The 20981-nt window shown below is 37.1% G+C and overlaps 1 protein-coding gene across 1 annotated transcript in view; it reads left to right on the top strand.

Annotated features, from left to right (window-relative positions):
- The window catches only part of LOC138306924 (uncharacterized), a 241467-nt gene that overhangs the window by 129476 nt on the left and 91010 nt on the right, over positions 1-20981 (top strand). Inside the window, 1 exon segment of the mRNA XM_069247495.1 lies at positions 17382-17423. Coding sequence (XP_069103596.1) covers positions 17382-17423 — 42 coding nt within the window.

The following is a 20981-nucleotide window of genomic DNA, read 5'->3' as shown; positions in this document are numbered from 1 at the left end:
TGTGTAGCCTACCAACTTTAGTTCCTTTAAAGCTGCACATGCAGCCTACCAACTTTAGTTGCTTTGAAGCTGCACATGCAGCCTACCAACTTTAGTTCCTTTGAAGCTGCGTGTGCAGCCTACCAACTTTATTTCCTTTGAAGCTGCGTGTGTAGCCTACCAACTTTAGTTCCTTTAAAGCTGCACATGCAGCCTACCAACTTTAGTTGCTTTGAAGCTGCACATGCAGCCTACCAACTTTAGTTCCTTTAACGCTGCCTGTGCAGCCTATCAACTTAGTCCCTTTAAAGCTGCACATGCAGCCTTCAAACTTTAGTTCCTTTAAAACTGCAAATGCAGCCTGCCATCTTTAGTTCCTTTAAGATCCCTCGCACGCTTTCATCTGGGTCATCGAGAGTGATTTACATAAGTTGTATATCTTGTTTCGTAATCGATGTAAAATAAATAAAGTTTATATTTTATTATTTAGTTCCTTTAAAGCAACACATGCAGCCTACCAACTTAAGTTCCTTTAAAGCCGCAGTGCAACCTTCAAACTTTAGTTCCTTTAAAACTGCAAATGCAGCCTACCAACTTAAGTTCCTTAATACCTGCGTGTGCAGCCTACTAACTTTAGATCCTTTAAACCTGCATGGGCAGCCTACCAACTTTAGATCCTTTAAAGCTGCACATGCAGCCTACCAACATTATTTCCTTAAAAGCTGCATGTGGTACCCTCCAACTGACAGTAGGTTAGTGGTTTTTAACTGGGTACTCTGGCTTCCCTCCACCTTCTAAGCCTGACACCATATTTCAGGATGTAAAACAAACAAAATCATGGATACTTATACATCATAAACTGCCATCATATTAATTGTATAAAGACTGAGTTTTGTGTAAGTAAATTTTCAAAACTTCCATTCAGAAAAACTGTTGAATGGCTATTGGGTTTTCTCAAAACCCTTTGTCTTAGACAATGTTTCAAACTAGCTCTTGTAGGCATTTTGCCTTGCTTTATATATATACTTCTGGTAGGGAAAGATTGAAGAGTTCACACATAACTCAACACTTGTGGGAAATGCAATGCTTCATTCTGGCTTAAAAAACAAGCCACTTTTCAGGGGCTATATTTGGAAATTACTCGCTGTGGAAGCATAATATTACAACAGCATTCCTATTTTTATTATTTTTATGCGTGTGTTGTGGTTATACAACTTTAAAGATTTTCCTTTTAAGAACAAGTTTTTGACACCCAAGAATTAGCATCACTTTCAAATTATGCAATGAAATTGGAACATTTATAATTTTACATATGTTTTACCTCTGTCCTGGCCATATATATATAGAGACAGCTAATCTATTTGATGTCTTAAACACTTCCTTTTTCATTTTCTATAAGTTAATTACTCAAATGAGCAAGAAAAGGTCTGTTTTATAACTGTTACATCAATTATACGTCTAGCAGATTACGTCTAGCAGATAATGTATGGTCAAGAAATGAAGGGGGGATAAAATAAGGTATTTCTGAAAGAAAGCGAGCAATCTAGGGTCATGTTGATATTATAGACAAATATTCATAGTCATTAGGGAAAGACAGAAGAAAATTAGCAAATTTTGTTCATGTTGATATTATGAACAAATGTTAAAGGTCATTAGGGCAAAAGCATAATTCAAAACAATATCTATTAAAGAGAAAATTACATTTTTTTTGGTCACTCATATTATTAATTGGTGTACCATTTGTAGCTATTTCATACCTACAGCATAAAATGGTTGGTATAGCAGTACTACTTGTCAGATAAAAAAAACTCTTCAGAAAAATCGCTTGGATTTATATCATGGTTCTAATGGTCGCCGACACTACAAGTAAACTGTTCATATTGTCACATGCTTCCCAAACGCTGACAGCAAATTGTGTAAGTATGGCGTTTTCTGCAGTCAGCATAAAAAGCTGGCGATAGCGACTGATGTAATCTGTTGAAGGATTCTGAAGATAATGTACGCTAAGATAACAGGGAAGAAAAAAGAAACGAGCTGTGTCAATGGTGGATCCTTGTTTGGTGGTCGGAAAACATGTTTATTGACAGATTACCGATATGTGTATTTGCGGCGTTTACCAGTTTACGCTATTACTGCCAGACGCTTATCGACATGAAAGATAGCCATATAAGGATTTAAGCTACTGCAAATGAGGGAAATTGCATTTCTGTGCTTTGTCATTTGAAACACAGCATGCAAATTTTATAGGGATTTATTTCATTTGATTCTTTGTTTCCAGTTGAAAGTAGAGCACTTTAAAGCAGTTAGCACGCTATCACCACCATTTTTGTCTTGTGCCAAGTATATAAAGAGAAATATGGGATGTGAAGTACACCAAACTTTATTGGGTTTTAATGGTTTTCGATTCTGGTCAAATGTGGAACTCTTTAATGTATAAAAAACTTGATTCTGTAAAAACTGTTTTATGGAAATCCTAGTCTTGTTGTTTCACTATGCACTGTTGGTATGTGTTACCTGTTACAAGTAGTATGCAACAAAAAGACAAGGCTACAATCATCAGACTGCAACTTACAAATATTTCTCAACTTTATTGAGATGTATATTGTCATCTGCCTATGATGGGTCAAATTTTCAAGGTCATTCAATTCAATTCTTTTATTTTCTTTAAGTTTACAACTTAAACAAAACAAAATACACACACATATATATATATATATACAATCACATGGAAATAAGTACAATATCAAAGACAATATCATTAGGGGAAGATAGAAGAAAATGAACAAATTTATGAATGACCTATAGACACTTACATAACACCTGCTCATAACACCTGCTCAAATTGAGCATTTAGGTAAATGTAACCAAGAGAAGGCGTAGTGATAGGGGATTTAGGTAAACGTAACCAAGAGATGGCGTAGTGATAGGGGATTTAGGTAAACGTAACAAAGAGATGGCGTGATTGGGGATTTAGGTAAACGTAACCAAGAGAAGGCGTAGTGATAGGGGATTTAGGTAAACGTAACAAAGAGATGGCGTGATTGGGATTTAGGTAAACGTAACCAAGTGAAGGCATAGCGATAGGGGATTTAGGTAAATGGCGTGATTGGGGATTTAGGTAAACGTAACAAAGAGATGGCGTGATTGGGGATTTAGGTAAACGTAACCAAGAGAAGGCGTAGTGATAGGGGATTTAGGTAAACGTAACAAAGAGATGGCGTGATTGGGGATTTAGGTAAACGTAACCAAGAGAAGGCGTAGTGATAGGGGATTTAGGTAAACGTAACAAAGAGATGGCGTGATTTGGGATTTAGGTAAACGTAACCAAGAGATTGGCGTAGTGATAGGGCATTTAGGTAAATGTAACCAAGAGAAGGCGTGATTGGGGATTTAGGTAAACGTAACCAAGAGATGGCTTAGTGATTGGATTTAGGTAAATTAACCAAGAGATTTGATTGGGGATTTAGGTAAACATAACCAAGAGATGGCGTGATTGGGGGATTTAGGTAAACATAACCAAGAGATGGCGTGATTGGGGATTTAGGTAAACATAACCAAGAGATGGCGTGATTGGGGATTTAGGTAAACATAACCAAGAGATGGCGTGATTGGGGATTTAGGTAAACATAACCAAGAGATGGCGTGATTGGGGATTTAGGTAAACATAACCAAGAGATGGCGTGATTGGGATTTAGGTAAACATAACAAAGAGATGGCGTGATTGGGGATTTAGGTAAACGTAACCAAGAGATGGCGTAGTGATTGGGGATTTAGGTAAACATAACCAAGAGATGGCGTGATTGGGGATTTAGGTAAACGTAACCAAGAGATGGCGTAGTGATTGGGGATTTAGGTAAACATAACCAAGAGATGGCGTGATTGGGGATTTAGGTAAACATAACCAAGAGATGGCGTGATTGGGGATTTAGGTAAACATAACCAAGAGATGGCGTGATTGGGGATTTAGGTAAACATAACCAAGAGATGGCGTGATTGGGGATTTAGGTAAACATAACCAAGAGATGGCGTGATTGGGGATTTAGGTAAACATAACCAAGAGATGGCGTGAGTGAGATGGCGGGATTTTTAGGTAAAAATCATAACCAAGAGATGGCGTGATTGGGGATTTAGGTAAACATAACCAAGAGATGGCGTAGTGATTGGGGATTTAGGTAAACATAACCAAGAGATGGCGTGATTGGGGATTTAGGTAAACATAACCAAGAGATGGCGTGATTGGGGATTTAGGTAAACATAACCAAGAGATGGCGTGATTGGGGGATTTAGGTAAACATAACCAAGAGATGGCGTGATTGGGGATTTAGGTAAACATAACAAAGAGATGGCGTGATTGGGGATTTAGGTAAACATAACCAAGAGGGGCGTAGTGATTGGGGATTTAGGTAAACATAACCAAGAGGGCGTAGTGATGGGGATTAGGTAAACTAACCAAGAGGGGCGAGTGATTAGGTAAACATAACCAAGAGGGGCGTAGTGATAGGGGATTTAGGTAAACGTAACCAAGAGGGGCGTAGTGATAGGGGATTTAGGTAAACGTAACCAAGAGGGGCGTAGTGATAGGGGATTTAGGTAAACGTAACCAAGAGGGGCGTAGTGATTGGGGATTTAGGTAAACGTAACCAAGAGATGGCGTAGTGATTGGGGATTTAGGTAAACGTAACCAAGAGATGGCGTAGTGATTGGGGATTTAGGTAAACGTAACAAAGAGATGGCGTAGTGATTGGGGGTTTAGGTAAACGTAACCAAGAGATGGCGTAGTGATTGGGGATTTAGGTAAACATAACCAAGAGATGCGTAGTGATTGGGGATTTAGGTAAACGTAACCAAGAGAGGCGTAGTGATTGGGGATTTAGGTAAACGTAACCAAGAGAAGGCGTAGTGATTGGGGATTTAGGTAAACGTAACCAAGAGATGGCGTAGTGATTGGGGATTTAGGTAAACGTAACCAAGAGAAGGCAGTGATTGGGGATTTAGGTAAACATAACCAAGAGATGGCTAGTGATTGGGGATTTAGGTAAACATAACCAAGAGAAGGCGTGATTGGGGATTTAGGTAAACATAACCAAGAGATGGCGTGATTGGGGATTTAGGTAAACATAACCAAGAGATGGCGTGATTGGGGATTTAGGTAAACATAACCAAGAGATGGCGTGATTGGGGATTTAGGTAAACATAACCAAGAGATGGCGTGATTGGGGATTTAGGTAAACATAACCAAGAGATGGCGTGATTGGGGATTTAGGTAAACATAACCAAGAGATGGCGTGATTGGGGATTTAGGTAAACATAACCAAGAGATGGCGTGATTGGGGATTTAGGTAAACATAACCAAGAGAAGGCGTGATTGGGGATTTAGGTAAACATAACCAAGAGATGGCGTGATTGGGGATTTAGGTAAACATAACTAAGAGATGGCGTGATTGGGGATTTAGGTAAATGGCATGATAGAGCATTTAGGTAAACGTAACCAAGAGAAGGCGTAGTGATTGGGGATTTAGGTAAACATAACCAAGAGAAGGCGTAGTGATTGGGGATTTAGGTAAACATAACCAAGAGAAGGCGTGATTGGGGATTTAGGTAAACATAACAAAGAGATGGCGTAGTTATTGGGGATTTAGGTAAAGGTAACCAAGAGGGGCGTAGTGATTGGGGATTTAGGTAAACATAACCAAGAGAAGGTGTGATTGGGGATTTAGGTAAACATAACAAAGAGATGGCGTGATTGGGGATTTAGGTAAACATAACCAAGAGATGGCGTGTGATTGGGGATTTAGGTAAACATAACCAAGAGAAGGCGTGATTGGGGATTTAGGTAAACGTAACCAAGAGAAGGCGTAGTGATTGGGGATTTAGGTAAACATAACCAAGAGATGGCGTGATTGGGGATTTAGGTAAACATAACCAAGAGAAGGCGTGATTGGGGATTTAGGTAAACGTAACCAAGAGAAGGCGTAGTGATTGGGGATTTAGGTAAACATAACCAAGAGATGGCGTGATTGGGGATTTAGGTAAACATAACCAAGAGATGGCGTGATTGGGGATTTAGGTAAACGTAACCAAGAGATGGCGTGATTGGGGATTTAGGTAAACATAACCAAGAGATGGCGTGATTGGGGATTTAGGTAAACATAACAAAGAGATGGCGTGATTGGGGATTTAGGTAAACATAACCAAGAGATGGCGTGATTGGGGATTTAGGTAAACATAACCAAGAGAAGGCGTGATTGGGGATTTAGGTAAACGTAACCAAGAGAAGGCGTAGTGATTGGGGATTTAGGTAAACATAACCAAGAGATGGCGTGATTGGGGATTTAGGTAAACATAACAAAGAGATGGCGTGATTGGGGATTTAGGTAAACATAACCAAGAGATGGCGTGATTGGGGATTTAGGTAAACATAACCAAGAGAAGGCGTGATTGGGGATTTAGGTAAACATAACCAAGAGAAGGCGTAGTGATTGGGGATTTAGGTAAACATAACCAAGAGATGGCGTGATTGGGGATTTAGGTAAACATAACCAAGAGATGGCGTGATTGGGGATTTAGGTAAACATAACCAAGAGATGGCGTAGTGATTGGGGATTTAGGTAAACATAACCAAGAGAAGGCGTAGTGATAGGGGATTTAGGTAAACATAACAAAGAGATGGCGTAGTGATTGGGGATTTAGGTAAAGGTAACCAAGAGGGGCGTAGTGATTGGGGATTTAGGTAAACATAACAAAGAGATGGCGTAGTGATTGGGGATTTAGGTAAAGGTAACCAAGAGGGGCGTAGTGATTGGGGGTTTAGGTAAACATAACAAAGAGATGGCGTAGTGATTGGGGATTTAGGTAAACGTAACCAAGAGGGGCGTAGTGATTGGGGATTTAGGTAAACGTAACAAAGAGATGGCGTAGTGATTGGGGATTTAGGTAAACATAACCAAGAGGGGCGTAGTGATTGGGGGTTTAGGTAAACGTAACCAAGAGATGGCGTAGTGATTGGGGATTTAGGTAAACATAACCAAGAGATGGCGTAGTGATTGGGGATTTAGGTAAACGATAACCAAGAGATGGCGTAGTGATTGGGGATTTAGGTAAACATAACCAAGAGGGGCGTAGTGATTGGGGGTTTAGGTAAACGTAACCAAGAGAAGGCGTAGTGATAGGGATTTAGGTAAACATAACAAGGATAAGTGATTGGGGATTAGGTAAACATAACCAAGAGAACGTAGTGATTTGGGGTTTAGGTAAATGTAACCAAGAGAAGGCTAGTGATTGGGGATTTAGGTAAACGTAACCAATAGATTGCTTAGTGATAGGCATTTAGGTAAATGTAACCAAGAGAACCATAGTGATAGGGGATTTAGGTAAATGTAACCAAGAGATGGCGTGATTGGGGATTTAGGTAAACGTAACCAAGAGATGGCGTGATTGGGGATTTAGGTAAACGTAACCAAGAGATGGCGTGATTGGGGATTTAGGTAAATGTAACCAAGAGATGGCGTAGCGATAGAGCATTTAGGTAAACGTAACCAAGAATGGCGTAGTGATGGAGCATTTAGGTAAATGTAACCAAGAGAATGCGTAGTGATAGGGGATTTAGGTAAACGTAACCAAGAGATTGCTTAGTGATAGGGGATTTAGGTAAACGTAACCAAGAGATGGCGTGATTGGGGATTTAGGTAAATGTAACCAAGAGAAGGCGTAGTGATAGAGCATTTAGGTAAACGTAACCAAGAGATGGCGTATTGGGATTTAGGTAAATGTAACCAAGAGAAGGGTAGTGATAGAGCATTTAGGTAAATGTAACCAAGAGATGGCGTAGTGATAGGGGCATTTAGGTAAATGTAACCAAGAGAATGTAGTGATAGGGGATTTAGGTAAATGTAACCAAGAGTGGTGTTGTGATAGACGTCTTTGTTACCATAAGTTACAAGTTAAGGCCAAGTTGTAGAAATTGATACCTTAGCTTTGGGACACATGATACTCAAACTTCACAGCTTCTTAAAATAATGTGTCATTTGCTGAGACGTCAACGTATTCAATCTAAACCAGCATGGAATCAATTATTAGACATTTGGAGAAATGTGAAGCACCATGCAGGCTGAATGTGTCTTCCTCTTCACTCAAAATATTTTTTTATCATTCTGAGTTTTTCTTGACACCAAAATCTGGATTTTTTGGTTTGATTAGTTTAACGTCCTATTAACAGCCAGGGTCATTTAAGGACGTGTCAGGTTTGTTGGTGGAGGAAAGCCGGAGTACCCGGAGAAAAACCACCGACCAGCGGTCAGTACCTGACAACTGCCCCACATAGGATTCGAACTCGCGACCCAGAGGTGGAGGGCATGTGGTTATATGTCGGTACATCTAAACCACTCAGCAACCGCGGCCCCAAAATCTGGAATTAGCTGTAGAGATTAGCTGGTGTGTTGAGGTCGAGACAATTACTGATTGGTAAGGCAGAGTTTGTTGGATTCACAGTAGTAACACTTTGGGTCATTGTCTAAGGTAACATATTAGCACCTCTAGAAGTTAAAATATTACAAGATTATGGTACAGATTTCATGAAGTTAGGTGTTGTGTTGGATATTCTGGTATTGTTACGGTCCATAGAGATACCATTATTTTCCAGGGTATATTAAAAGTCACGAAAATCGAGAGTGCAACCTATACACCAGTGCAACTTAGACATGGATAAAAAACCAAAATCAGACAATTTTTTTGCATTATTACATCATGATTCACTTGTGAAAATCTTTTTACTGGCCAGTTTAGTAAAGCTTTACATCAAAAACATCTCCATAAAAGTGTTTAAAAGATATGATATGTAATGAAAAGGTAGTAAAGATGAAAAAAGTAATGTACCAGATGTATAAACCTTAAACAATGATAACTAAAAACACACACAAAAGTTGTGTTCTGTATTCAAACTACAGACAAAAAACCAATGTTGAATGGAAGTCCATGGGACCAGGTTTACATCTTCACTGTATACAATCAAAAATGTACTTTAATATATAGGGTAGTAGGAACTATCAAATACACTTAAATTCAAGCTATATGAATTATCTCAGATTCATCTGTCTAATTAATTTAAGGTAAAATTAATGTTTCAGGCAAGAATAAAAGTGTTGAAAAAAACCTTGTGGAAGCCTGCATGAATATGTTCAAACTGTCATTCAAACCAAAATAATTTCATTTGTTTTAAAGTTTAGATTTTGAAGTAGATAGTTGGTGATGTATGTAAGGTAAAAGTACTACACTTGATTCTATACTGTAAACCAGATGTTAGAGCTGTGTAAATATTTGTGATTAGGCTAGAACTGTGAAGATCAAGATGTTCTCCACTCGAAATATTCTCAAAGCTTGAATTGTTTCAAAAGATCCACAGCTGCAGAAATCTGTCTATATGGATTTTAGTGTTAAGGGTAACAATATGTGGTTTGTAAAAATGACAAGTGCCATGGTGAATTCTTTGTTTGCTTTGGCAAGGGAAGCCAAAAGTTTCAATATGAATATCGACACAATGTGCCAAAAGTCATGGCTATAATCGTTGATCGCTTACGTACACCCGTCAAAATATTACTTTCGAAATGTCAAAGGTTTCAATTACACAATGTGCTACACATGGGAAGGTTAATTTTAGCCTATCCTGTTTGTAGATCTAAGAATGTTTATCAGGTCGACCATTACATAACTTATAGAACACATATTTCATATTGAATTAATCAAAAACAGGGAAATAAAATTATCTATCATTGACTGGTCGAGAGGGCACTATCACCAATAGTACCCATGTGTGTAACCAATCAGAATCCAGTTTAATGCCATGTGACATACTAATACTAGTTTAATTCATTCAATAGGTTTCTATACCTAAAATAGTCTTCAGTCACTAGAAAACACAGTCATACAGTAGATATCTATACCCAAAGTTGTTTACGCAGGAAACAGCCACGCAGCTCACATAGACTTAAAGAAAGAGAATATTATATGATAATTGATTTCAATGGAAACAATTCCATCTCCTGGTGAAGACAGCTTTTGAAAATTACGTTGTCTTAATAGGTTTTGGAATTACTGCTAAACTCTTTCATTCTTACTCTTCAGTTTAATTATCTCCCTTGATTGTTTCTCAACTCTGAAATTAAGTTCACAATTTAGAAATTAAGAAACAATTTAGAAATTTAGCAATACAATTAAAATTGAAGGATTTTCTTTCTAGATGTTTAAAATCTCATATATTTATACTAAAAGTTAAAAGAATAAATAATTAAATCAATCAATCATTTCAATCACTTTGGAATGGAAATGGAAGGTGTTAAGTGACGTGAACAACATTGCTATTAAATAAAGTAGGGAATTTGATTAGGAATTACACATTTATTACTGAAAACTTGTAATTGTCGACGGCAGCAGTTCCATCTTTATATAATCATGAGTTTTAGGTAGATGCTCATCAAGCCTATCTTTAGAAACCATCTACTTTATACAGCGGTCAAATCAGTAATTCTAGATGCCAAATCGGTCATTTTAGATTCCAAGAAAGTGGTCTTATACATAATCAGAATGCCAAATGTTTTAAGCTTATGGTTTGAAACCGTTTTAAAACAGTAGCAGATTTGTGATGAAAGTAGGCTCCACTCCTGTCTGCCACTTCAGAGATATTAAGTACTTACGAAGTTATCTCCCCTGAATGATGACCCTGCCGCCATGTTGATTGCAGTTCTCTGATCATAAGTACTATGATCTTAATGCAAGATAACCTTATCTCTACAACAGCTTTTAGCTAACTGGTCTTCCTTTGAATGAAATTTATGTTAATTGTTTTATATAGATATCTGGATTGTTACAAATCTGAATCCAAGATGAACAGAAGGAAGAATCAGGGTTTGATAAAGCCACTTTGTGGTACAATATCCTCCAGTGTGAGATGAACTATATTCTATCTCTATACAAGTCTCTAAATTATTGTAAAACCGGCTAATTACTGAGGAATGCCATAACTATGGGTATTATTAATTAAAAGAAGAAATATTTGGTGATTTTGTCTTGATCCTGGTAATAGGAAATACTTATGTGGATGGATGCATTGGAGACACAAGTTGTTAAAGGAGACATTTGTTACCAGAGAAATACAGAAAAGACATAGAAAAGTGGTTTGTTAATGAGAGTAGTTTGTTATTGTTATTAAGTGAACATTTTAGTTGAGTACCAGTCCATTTGAACTTTACAAAGAGAGTATTGATGATGTTAATTAGTGTTAATATCTGGAATTTATAAATAAACAAAAATTGACTGTACTTCTACATAAGCTGTCATCAATTATCTAATTAATTTAAAGTTCCTTTAAGTATCAAACTAGTTTCAGATCAGAAAAAAAGGTAATGTAAGTTATATAAAACATTCAAACAAAAACCTTGGATCAAAGAAACAAATGTGCTAATGAGGTCTTACTTAAGAAGCATCTTTCTACTTGGTATTCTCCTAGAAAATTACAAACTATCTTCCACTTAAAAGTTTGAAAGTGTGGTACAGAAGAAACAAAGAATCATTTGAATCATTGATGAAAAAACAATTGTATGAAAACAAGCAGCATTTGTAATTGTACAGGATTTTCATTGGTTGGGTCAATTTTTTTTCTGCCAATCAGCACAGGCCTGAGGTAGTCTTATCTTTCTAAAGATGTCATTAGTCTAGAATTGTAAAAAGAAAAAAAAAGAATAATGCCTTCCTTTTTTTACAGGGAATTTATCATCTCTGAAATCTGACCTCCCCTGTAATTGTTAGATTGGGGATGGGAACATTTAATATTCACTGAACAGAAAAAAATTCGGAGGCATTGTGTCAATTTCTATCTCAAATTCTAATTTAATTTACTTGTAAGAGAGACTTTTGAATGTGTTTATTTGGAATCTTAAAAGACAAAACTTTGAAAAAAGCGAAGGCTGTATTAGAAGTTTCACATAATTATCTAAGGTTTCAAGTTTTTGGAAGAAAAATGGTATTTTCACATTCATTAGGGAAATGTGATGAGTCGTCTGTGTATGTATCAGAGATTTCATGACTTGTCAACGTAAATAAATATTTGTAAAGATACACGGAAGATACTATATGAAAAGAAGACAGTGAGCCCATCATTGTGTGACTCTGTGTACCATCTACTGAAGACTCACAAAATATCTCAGATATCCAAAACAAGGCAAGGTTACATTAAAAGACTTAATGGATTTTACTAATGAAATTCCAAGGTAAATTCCTTTAACCAATTTGTATGTTTTTTGTAGAATTTTCCAACTAACCTATGCGGTATTGGATATTTGTTAGGTATCAGATTTTTGCTGATACCAGAAAAAAGTTATCTGAAAGGATATGTCATATATCATTGATATTTTTGTTTTTTTAATGAATGAAGCAAAGTGTAGAAAATGCATTGATTACAGGTGGTAGAAAGGTCACCAGAACATATGACCCCTTATGGGATGTTGTCAGATTGTCTATTGAACAGCGGGATTATAAGGATATGAAATTTAGCCAGCTTGCCTAAAGAGGTTTTCTCATTGGAGAATTTTTTGTCCTCACATTCCAGAGAAGACTTCATATTAGTTAGAAATTTTAGAGTTCTATAATGTTTATCATTTAAGCTGTTATATACAGTAGTATATATCTTCACTATAGTAAAAAGAATGGTAATCACATGAGTGCTTACAGACCAATGGGGAAAAGGAACCACCTCTTCCCTCAAACATATAAACATGAAACATGCTGTTCTGCAGACATTTCATCATGTATTGAAAATGAATTACACCCTCGGTGAAGTGACGTCAGTTTGTGACTAACTGACGTTAATCCTAAAATAACCCATGACAGTGTAATGACATGACAAGCAGCTCCATGAAAACCAATATGGCAGAGACAATTAGGATGGACACTTATGAAATACGATCTCCGTAGACGCTAATAGTCCTATCCCTCTGTGGCATGTTTACATACAATGTATTATAGCTACCAACAGGCGATTTATGGTATTAATTTCTGACATCTGTGGATTAACCAAGACTAGCACCCATTTACAAAGGATGGAATTTCACTTTTGCTCAAAAAACACGATTGTTATGAATTAATCATATTTCAATATTCAGGGGTTAAAATGTGTGTCATTGTAACTATATATATATTCTTGTCTTTAATGCTTTATTAACATTAGTTTAGAACTGACTGGTACAAGGTTTTGGTGCCTAACTCTGGTACAAGGTTTTGGTGCCTAACTCTGGTACAAGGTTTTGGTGCCTAACTCTGGTACAAGGTTTTGGTGCCTAACTCTGGTACAAGGTTTTGGTGCCTAACTCTGGTACAAGGTTTTGGTGCCTAACTCTGGTACAAGGTTTTGGTGCCTAACTCTGGTACAAGGTTTTGGTGCCTAACTCTGGTACAATGACTTGATGCCTAACTCTGGTACAAGGTTTTGGTGCCTAACTCTGATACAAGGTTTTGGTGCCTAACTCTGGTACAATGACTTGATGCCTAACTCTGGTACAAGGTTTTGGTGCCTAACTCTGGTACAATGACTTGATGCCTAACTCTGGTACAAGGTTTTGGTGCCTAACTCTGATACAAGGTTTTGGTGCCTAACTCTGGTACAATGACTTGATGCCTATAACTCTGATACAAGGTTTTGGTGCCTAACTCTAGTACAAGGTTTTGGTTCCATACTGTATTACAATATTACAGTTCCTGTAGTATAACTGGTGGTGCCAGGGAGATGTTGTAGCTGCGCCAGTGAAGCTATCAGTCCATTGATCTTTTGTTGGCTGTTCTGGTCCTATTTATCACCACTGACACTGGACAAGGATTATGTTGACATAACAAATCAGCCTGCTTTATCACAGTAGTAATTATTCAAACAGTTCCAACTCTAACAGCACCGGAAATTGGGGTGGTAAAATTTCACAATAAATACAAAACATATACTACAGTTTTTATCAAAATCAATGTCCTATATACTTTAGAACTTACTGCCAAACTGCATCCCCTTTTTGGATTTTATGACAGCAGACTTGGTACATTAATCTGAAGCTGTACATTCAGATCAATAGCTGTAGATATCTGATAGTCTAAGTGCTAGTACATCTTGTTTCATCTGAGAAGATCTGACTATCATGACTCTACTGAGGTGAAGGGGATTTTAGTTCATTAATATTCCTTAATTACTCATTATAGCTAATTTATCTTCAAAAATTTAATCATTGATTCTTCAGCTAAATGAGTTTGAAAATGAGACTTTAATTGTTTGTCATGAAACTTATTGTATTTCATGAATTCAAAACTTTGTTCTTTTTATCTTCAAAGTACCAAATGGTAGTTTTGGAAAACCATTCATGATAAGAATTTATGTGATGTAAGTTTTAGATAATTGCCGATAATTTAGTTCCATGGTATTACTTGACAAGTGTGTTTGAGAAATTGAAAACAAATGAGGTCCATCAGGAGAAGCTAAGCTGGTCCTAATGACACAACCCGACTCATCCATGACTTGGGATCAGAGGTGTCAATCTCATGAAATCCCAATTAACTGAAGAGCTGTACCTTTATACTGTTGGTATGATACTGGCTTAACTTGGCACAGTCTCTCTAATGAATCTTCTGATTCAGCATAATCTTGTTTAACAATGCTGAGTGTTGATATCTAAAATCTGTGATTTATATCCTTAAGTTTTGATTATCCCTAATCATCCTCCATGTTAATGTATGGCAGACTATATAATTAAACTCAGCTTTTGTGTTTTAGCATTTTTTCCTTCCTCAAAAACAGGTCAAATCATTTAGTGGAGCTTTGCTAAGCTGATCATGGTCGGTGCATATAATTTGGCTGGTTTAGAGAGGGTGCGGTTTGGAGAAGTGAGTCGAAGATGATCGATATTATTGTTATTGTGAATGTTATCACAAAACCATGTTTTTTAACCTTGGGTTTCAGATGATTCTAAGGTAAATACCTTGTTGTAATGCCTTTGGTCACTTTTCATGAATGTTTGACTCTGTGAATTTAAGACCGATAGCTATTATTGTTATAAGGCTGTTGATTACCGAATTCAGATTTCCTCCATTGATTCTCCACAACTTTGTATTAAAATGTCAGGAAAGGTCAAATGTACATGTTGGTATCGTCACAGCCATGACAAAGGAAGATGGTGAATTCTGTATGTATACATCTATAATTATACAACAGGAGGTGGCAGTACCTATACCTATAAAGGATATGTTAGTACCATCCCACTCCTCATCCGGACTATATTACACTGTGATAACCCAATTAGTGACACTTAACTTGCTGCTTACCTGTTTCACCAGTATGAAATAAAAAAGAAAGAGGGTTTTTATGAGGAATTGCATGAATAATAATAATCATAGTTGATGTAAAGACAATCCCTGTGACCAGGTAACTTACCATGTGTTTTGTTGTTATTGTTATGATGTGTATCCCAGCTTCCCAACAGATATTGTTAGAAGATATTTTCAGCTTCTACCACTTGCATAGTTATACATATCAATATACTATATGGGAGGAGGTCTCGCTTGGAGGAGGTCTTGTTTGGAGGAGGTCTCGCTGGGAGGAGGGCTCGCTGGGAGGAGGTCTCGTGGTGTGTCATTATAGGAGGAGGTTTCGCCGGGAGGAGTTTTCGTAGGGAGGAGGTCTCGCTGGGAGGAGGCCTCGCTGGGAGGAGGTCTCGTGGTGTGTCATTATAGGAGGAGGTTTCGCCGGGAGGAGTTTTCGTAGGGAGGAGGTCTTGCTGTGAGGAGGTCTCAGGGTGTGTCATTACGGGAGGAGGTCTCATGGGGTGTCACTATGACATTTCAATATACTATGGGAGGAGGTCTTGCCAGGAGGAGGCCTCGCCGGGAGGAGGCCTCGCCGGGAGGAGGCCTCGCCGGGAGGAGGTCTCGCCAGGAGGAGGTCTCGCCAGGAGGAGGTCTCGCCAGGGGAAGGTCTTGAAGTGTGTTATTATGATATTGTGTTTTCTTCCAGCCCACATGGTGTTATATATAGATAAGTTATGACATGTGACATATTGATACAATATCCTGAGAATGTCTGGGGTTTGAACAGACTTCCTTGGTCCCTCCATACTGTGTACTGTGTCTGGAGACTAATAAAGCTTATATAGGTTGTTTAGTTATATTCAACCTGGTCTATAAATGATGTTTACTTTTCTTTTATATTGCCTTGTTGACCCTGACCATGATAAACAACTTACATCATTTTCTAAATAATTAAAGTGTTCTGTTTGAAAACTCACAACATCACAACCAATACTTACCTGCAATAGGGGGGAGTGGTGCCCAAGTGATCAAGTTGACGTTGACCACAAGCCCTCCACCTCTTGGTCACAAGGGGCCATAGTGCCTAAAGCAAGATGTCGCGACAGCATTACCACAAATTCTCTTCCTCTTGGTTTCAAGTTCAAATACCACGTGGGGCAGTTGCCAGGCTTTGACGATAAGTTGGTGGCTTTCTTCTGGGTGCTCTGGCTTTCCTCCATCTCTTAAAACTCAGACGTGCCCTTAAATGATCTTGTAAATAGATCCTTAAACTGAACAAATGAAACTAATTTTGTTTGCATATTAATACAGACTGTAAAAACTAATCGCACAATAATTCAGGAAATATTTGTATAGAAACTTACTGTAAAAGATGACATGTTGGACGCCCTCAATATAATTATAAACTATAAGTATACAATAGGTTTATGTATATAGCTATACGTATATAAAAGCATGGACCACAACAACAAAGATTGGTATAACCTTGTTCTATATAAGGTACACTTGTCTGACTATGTCCTAAGGTTTCAAATGTCATACTTGGAGGACAAAATGGTCGCATGGTTTTAACATTTTAAGGTATCAAAAAGCAGAATATGGTGTTGTTGATGATTCTGTTTATATTGCTGTGATGGTTTCTGTAAAAAATTAAGAACACATGTGTTAAAATAGATTACCCTCTAGACTCTATAAGTTTGACACAATGGGGAGTAAGATAATTGGTGGAATAGGTTGGTGATTTTTCTTTGGGAACTCTGAGGTAAATTCCTTCCACAAAACCTCTGAGGCAAATTCCTTCCACAAAACCTCTGAGGTAAATTCCTTCCACAAAACCTCTGAGGTAAATTCCTTCCACAAAACCTGTGATATGTCCAACGAAGCACAAAATGATAGCTGCTTGCTCCAGGTCTGGGAAACATTCAGACCAAATGCCATCTGCATGCCGCTCTGAGGTGTTACATTATATTTATGTGTGAACTTGCTTTTTAGTCAAGAAAACACTAATTTTCAGAAGGCTATAGTCTGGTATTGCGATTTCCATTATTGAATGAATTTTCTTTTCTTTTATGTTACAGGAAAATGATAACAAAGAAGAAGAAATATCTTCATTTTTGAAGGTAAGTGTTCATAATTGATACATGCAGTAACATGGAGCTGACACAGAGCTTTGTCTCAAGAATCAAGAGGAGTGGATAATCATTGTGTGATGTGCTTAATACTTGGTTCTTTCCTCTAAGGATAAACCCCGTAAAGAAATTAAAACTGTGATGCCAACATAACCTAATTAGATTTCCAACTTGGATTGATGTGTTCAATATCAAACTGAATGTATCAGAAACTGCATTGGGCTATGAAAAGTCAATCTTAAATGATCATAGCTTAGGTCATAAACATTATAAATGTTAAAAAAGGCAAAACTATAGACAAAGCAATACAGGAGTTTCAAGATCCCAAAATGCCATGGGTAAAGTAGAACTTATCATTGATTAGTCTCATATTCAGGCTATTGCAACCTCTTATTTGTATGTGATTTTTGTAATGACATATTTAAACTGGGGAAAGTGTATTTATGGAACTAATCAGTGTCTTTTTAGGATCTCGAAATTCCTTATTCAGATGGTGGAAATGTAATGCGGTTCAGATCTATTGAGCTTAAATTTTCTTCTGTTTGTAGTTCGCAAGGTACATTGTATCAACTGGCTGTGCTGGAAAAAAAGTTTAATGACTCAAAAGGGTTAGGGATGCTTACATGTAGATCTCCTGCAGTGGTCTGTGGTTAGAGCTAACAAAATAAATAAAATGTAGGTCTTGTTAAATATTCTGTGTCTCCTAATATACTTGTTTAACTCCCATACAAACACTCCCTCTACAGTGTAGAAACGCAACACCTAAATAAAACACAGGGAAAGTCCACAGGGGTACAAATCACTTGTATGTAGTTTAACTTTCAAGACTTAATTGTCTACATCAGAAGCTAGACTTTTTACCAATTCACTTTCCAAGGAATTTTGGTTCAGCTCCGGGAGTGATTTCAGATATAGTTTGCCTGTCTACATAACTCTGGTGAGACCTACAGTCATGGCTTAACCATACATCGATGTCTCATTTCAACTGAGATTATCACGCCGCAGGGGGCAACATTCACACCGTCTTTCAATGATAACTGGTGTCCAGACTGTTCACTGTTTCTAATTTGTTACATGTTTGTGATTAACTTCTGTACACTAAAGTATCTCTGAGTTTAGTACATCAAATTGTCTATATTGATGAGACCCTCATCTGGCTGTCGGAGGACTTAGGTTGTATAGGATTCCCATCGGATGAGCCGTTTCTAGTTTCCATGCGCTGACTAAAAGGTCTTCCAGTTCAAATTTGATTTAAGTATAATCAAAGCTTCTTATTTCTCCTAACAGCAGGGTTGTTTCAACTTTCATTTCAATAATGGTAAAATGAAATAGACCATGATTTGTGCAAAAATTATGGACAATCCTCGTGGTAGAAAAAGAACATACCAGCAATTCAATTTTTGACTGAACCTGGTCTTCAGATATAATTGGAATAAGAATAGAAATGAATTTTGACATGACTGATCCTGAAGATACACAGAAAGCAGTGCTCTATACAAATGTATATATGCCATATGTTCCAAAAGAAAATGGTGGAAATTAAAATAAAGGTTGTTAATATGGTTTTGAAACTCAGGATGAAAGCATTTAGTTCTATATAACGTTTTAGGTAGTACTACAAAATCTGGTTCACTTGAAGATCTAGTTTTGCCCCCAATAATGGAATAAGGGAGCACAAAGAGATCTATATCTTCCTTGTCATGTTCCGTCCAGATTCCCGATTTACGCCTTGGTGGACATTTTTACCTTCCCACAAAAAATTCCCATAATCTCAGGGTCTGGTCATTATTGAATTCGAATTTCAATTGATATGAAATAAACAGGAAATTTCTCATTAGATTGAATCTATTGTGATACTATGTTGTTTGACCGTGTTTATGATACAATTTTGCTGAGCATATTGATGATACAATATTGCTGACCATTTCTTGACTTTGGCTCCAATGTGCTAATTGTCATCATACCAATTGAAGCAATTTGTTCATGAAAGAAGTAACTTGGAAATTTGTTCATGAGAGAAGTAACTAGGAAATTTGTCCATGAGAGAAGAAACTAGAAAATTTGTCCGTGAGAAGTAACTAGAAAATTTGTCCATGGGAGAAGTAACGAGGAGATTTGTCCAACTAGAAATTTCATTTCAGTAATACGTTACCATAACTTTAGTATGCAAATACGCTACCTACACCCATCTTTGTAGCCCCAACAAACATAAGATTTGAGAATCCCGTCTCCCTACCGTACCTCATCTCGTACTCGACGAGAGTAACATAGAGTGGTCTCCCTTCCTCTTTCCTTTATGGCGCTACACAGCTCGGACGGCAATTGCATTGTGTCTATTTCGTTTCGCTGTTAGGTCCATTTATTTGAAACTAGAAAATTTGTCCATGAGAGAAGTAACTAGGAAATTTGTCCAGGGAGAAGTTAAACTAGGAAATTTGTCCATGAGAGAAGTAACTAGGAAATTTGTCCATGGGAGAAGAAGTTAAATTAGGAAATTTGCATGTTGGATCAATTCCAACAGACATTTAATGTTCGGAAGGGTTGACCTTTGACCTGTAATCTTCCTCTCCCTTGCATGATTAGGTCCACAGATCAATGAACATATATACCTACTTACAGTGGTAAGTGTTCGACATTTAATGTTCTTCAGGCAGTTAACCTCTGACCTTCCACCTCTAACCACTGATTGGCTAGGAATCTAGCGGTGGTTTATGTCCGCTCAAGTCTGCGATCTCCATTCTGTTTTATAATGATGAGTCTAATGAACGTAATTGCTTGCCATATTCTGAAGCAATAAGTCATTCACCCCTGAAATTTCATCATGGACTGTTCTAGTTTTTGTTTTAGGAGAGTCTAAATGTGTCTATAGGGGTGAAGGTGTTAATGCTCTAAGTCCTTGCATTTGGTTGAAGCTTTGAAACATATTCCAGTAGCACAGCTATTTCTCTTATTTGTTTACTATCTATGTATGAGTTTATGAGTCATTATCAAGAATTACATAAAATCATATGGTAGTGTTTACCCTTCCTTTTAACTAATGCCCAGAATATTTTGGTTAATTTTAACTGATTGAAATCATCATGGAGTCAAGAATTACATAAAATTATATATGGTAGTGTTTACCCTTCCTTTTAACTAATGCCCAGAATAATTTTGCTAATTTTTACTGATTGAAATCATCATGGAGTCAAGAATTACATAAAATTATATGGCAATGTTACTAACAATATTTGTGCCACTTTTTATACTGCACTGCCAAACATCTGAAAAAAAAGTTAAAAAAAAAGGGTATTAAAGAAAGCAATCTAAAGATTCACTTGATTAAATTGTGTTATATACATGATGTTGAAAAGTACATACAAAACTCGGATAAAAAATGTACATACAAAACTCGGATAAAAAATGTACATACAAAACTCGGATAAAAAATGTAAGTAACCCTTTTGTACCTGTGAAATTATAAGTTTACTAAAAAAAAAGGTTTGGAAAAAATGATGTAAGCCATACACATCTTAAAACTTGTTTGATCTGCTAAGACAAATACCTTTC

This window comes from Argopecten irradians, chromosome 14, assembly GCF_041381155.1.
Source record: "Argopecten irradians isolate NY chromosome 14, Ai_NY, whole genome shotgun sequence".
NCBI lineage: Eukaryota > Metazoa > Mollusca > Bivalvia > Pectinida > Pectinidae > Argopecten > Argopecten irradians.
The sequence above is the reverse complement of the archived record's forward strand: the minus strand, read 5'-3'. Positions and strand labels throughout refer to the sequence as shown.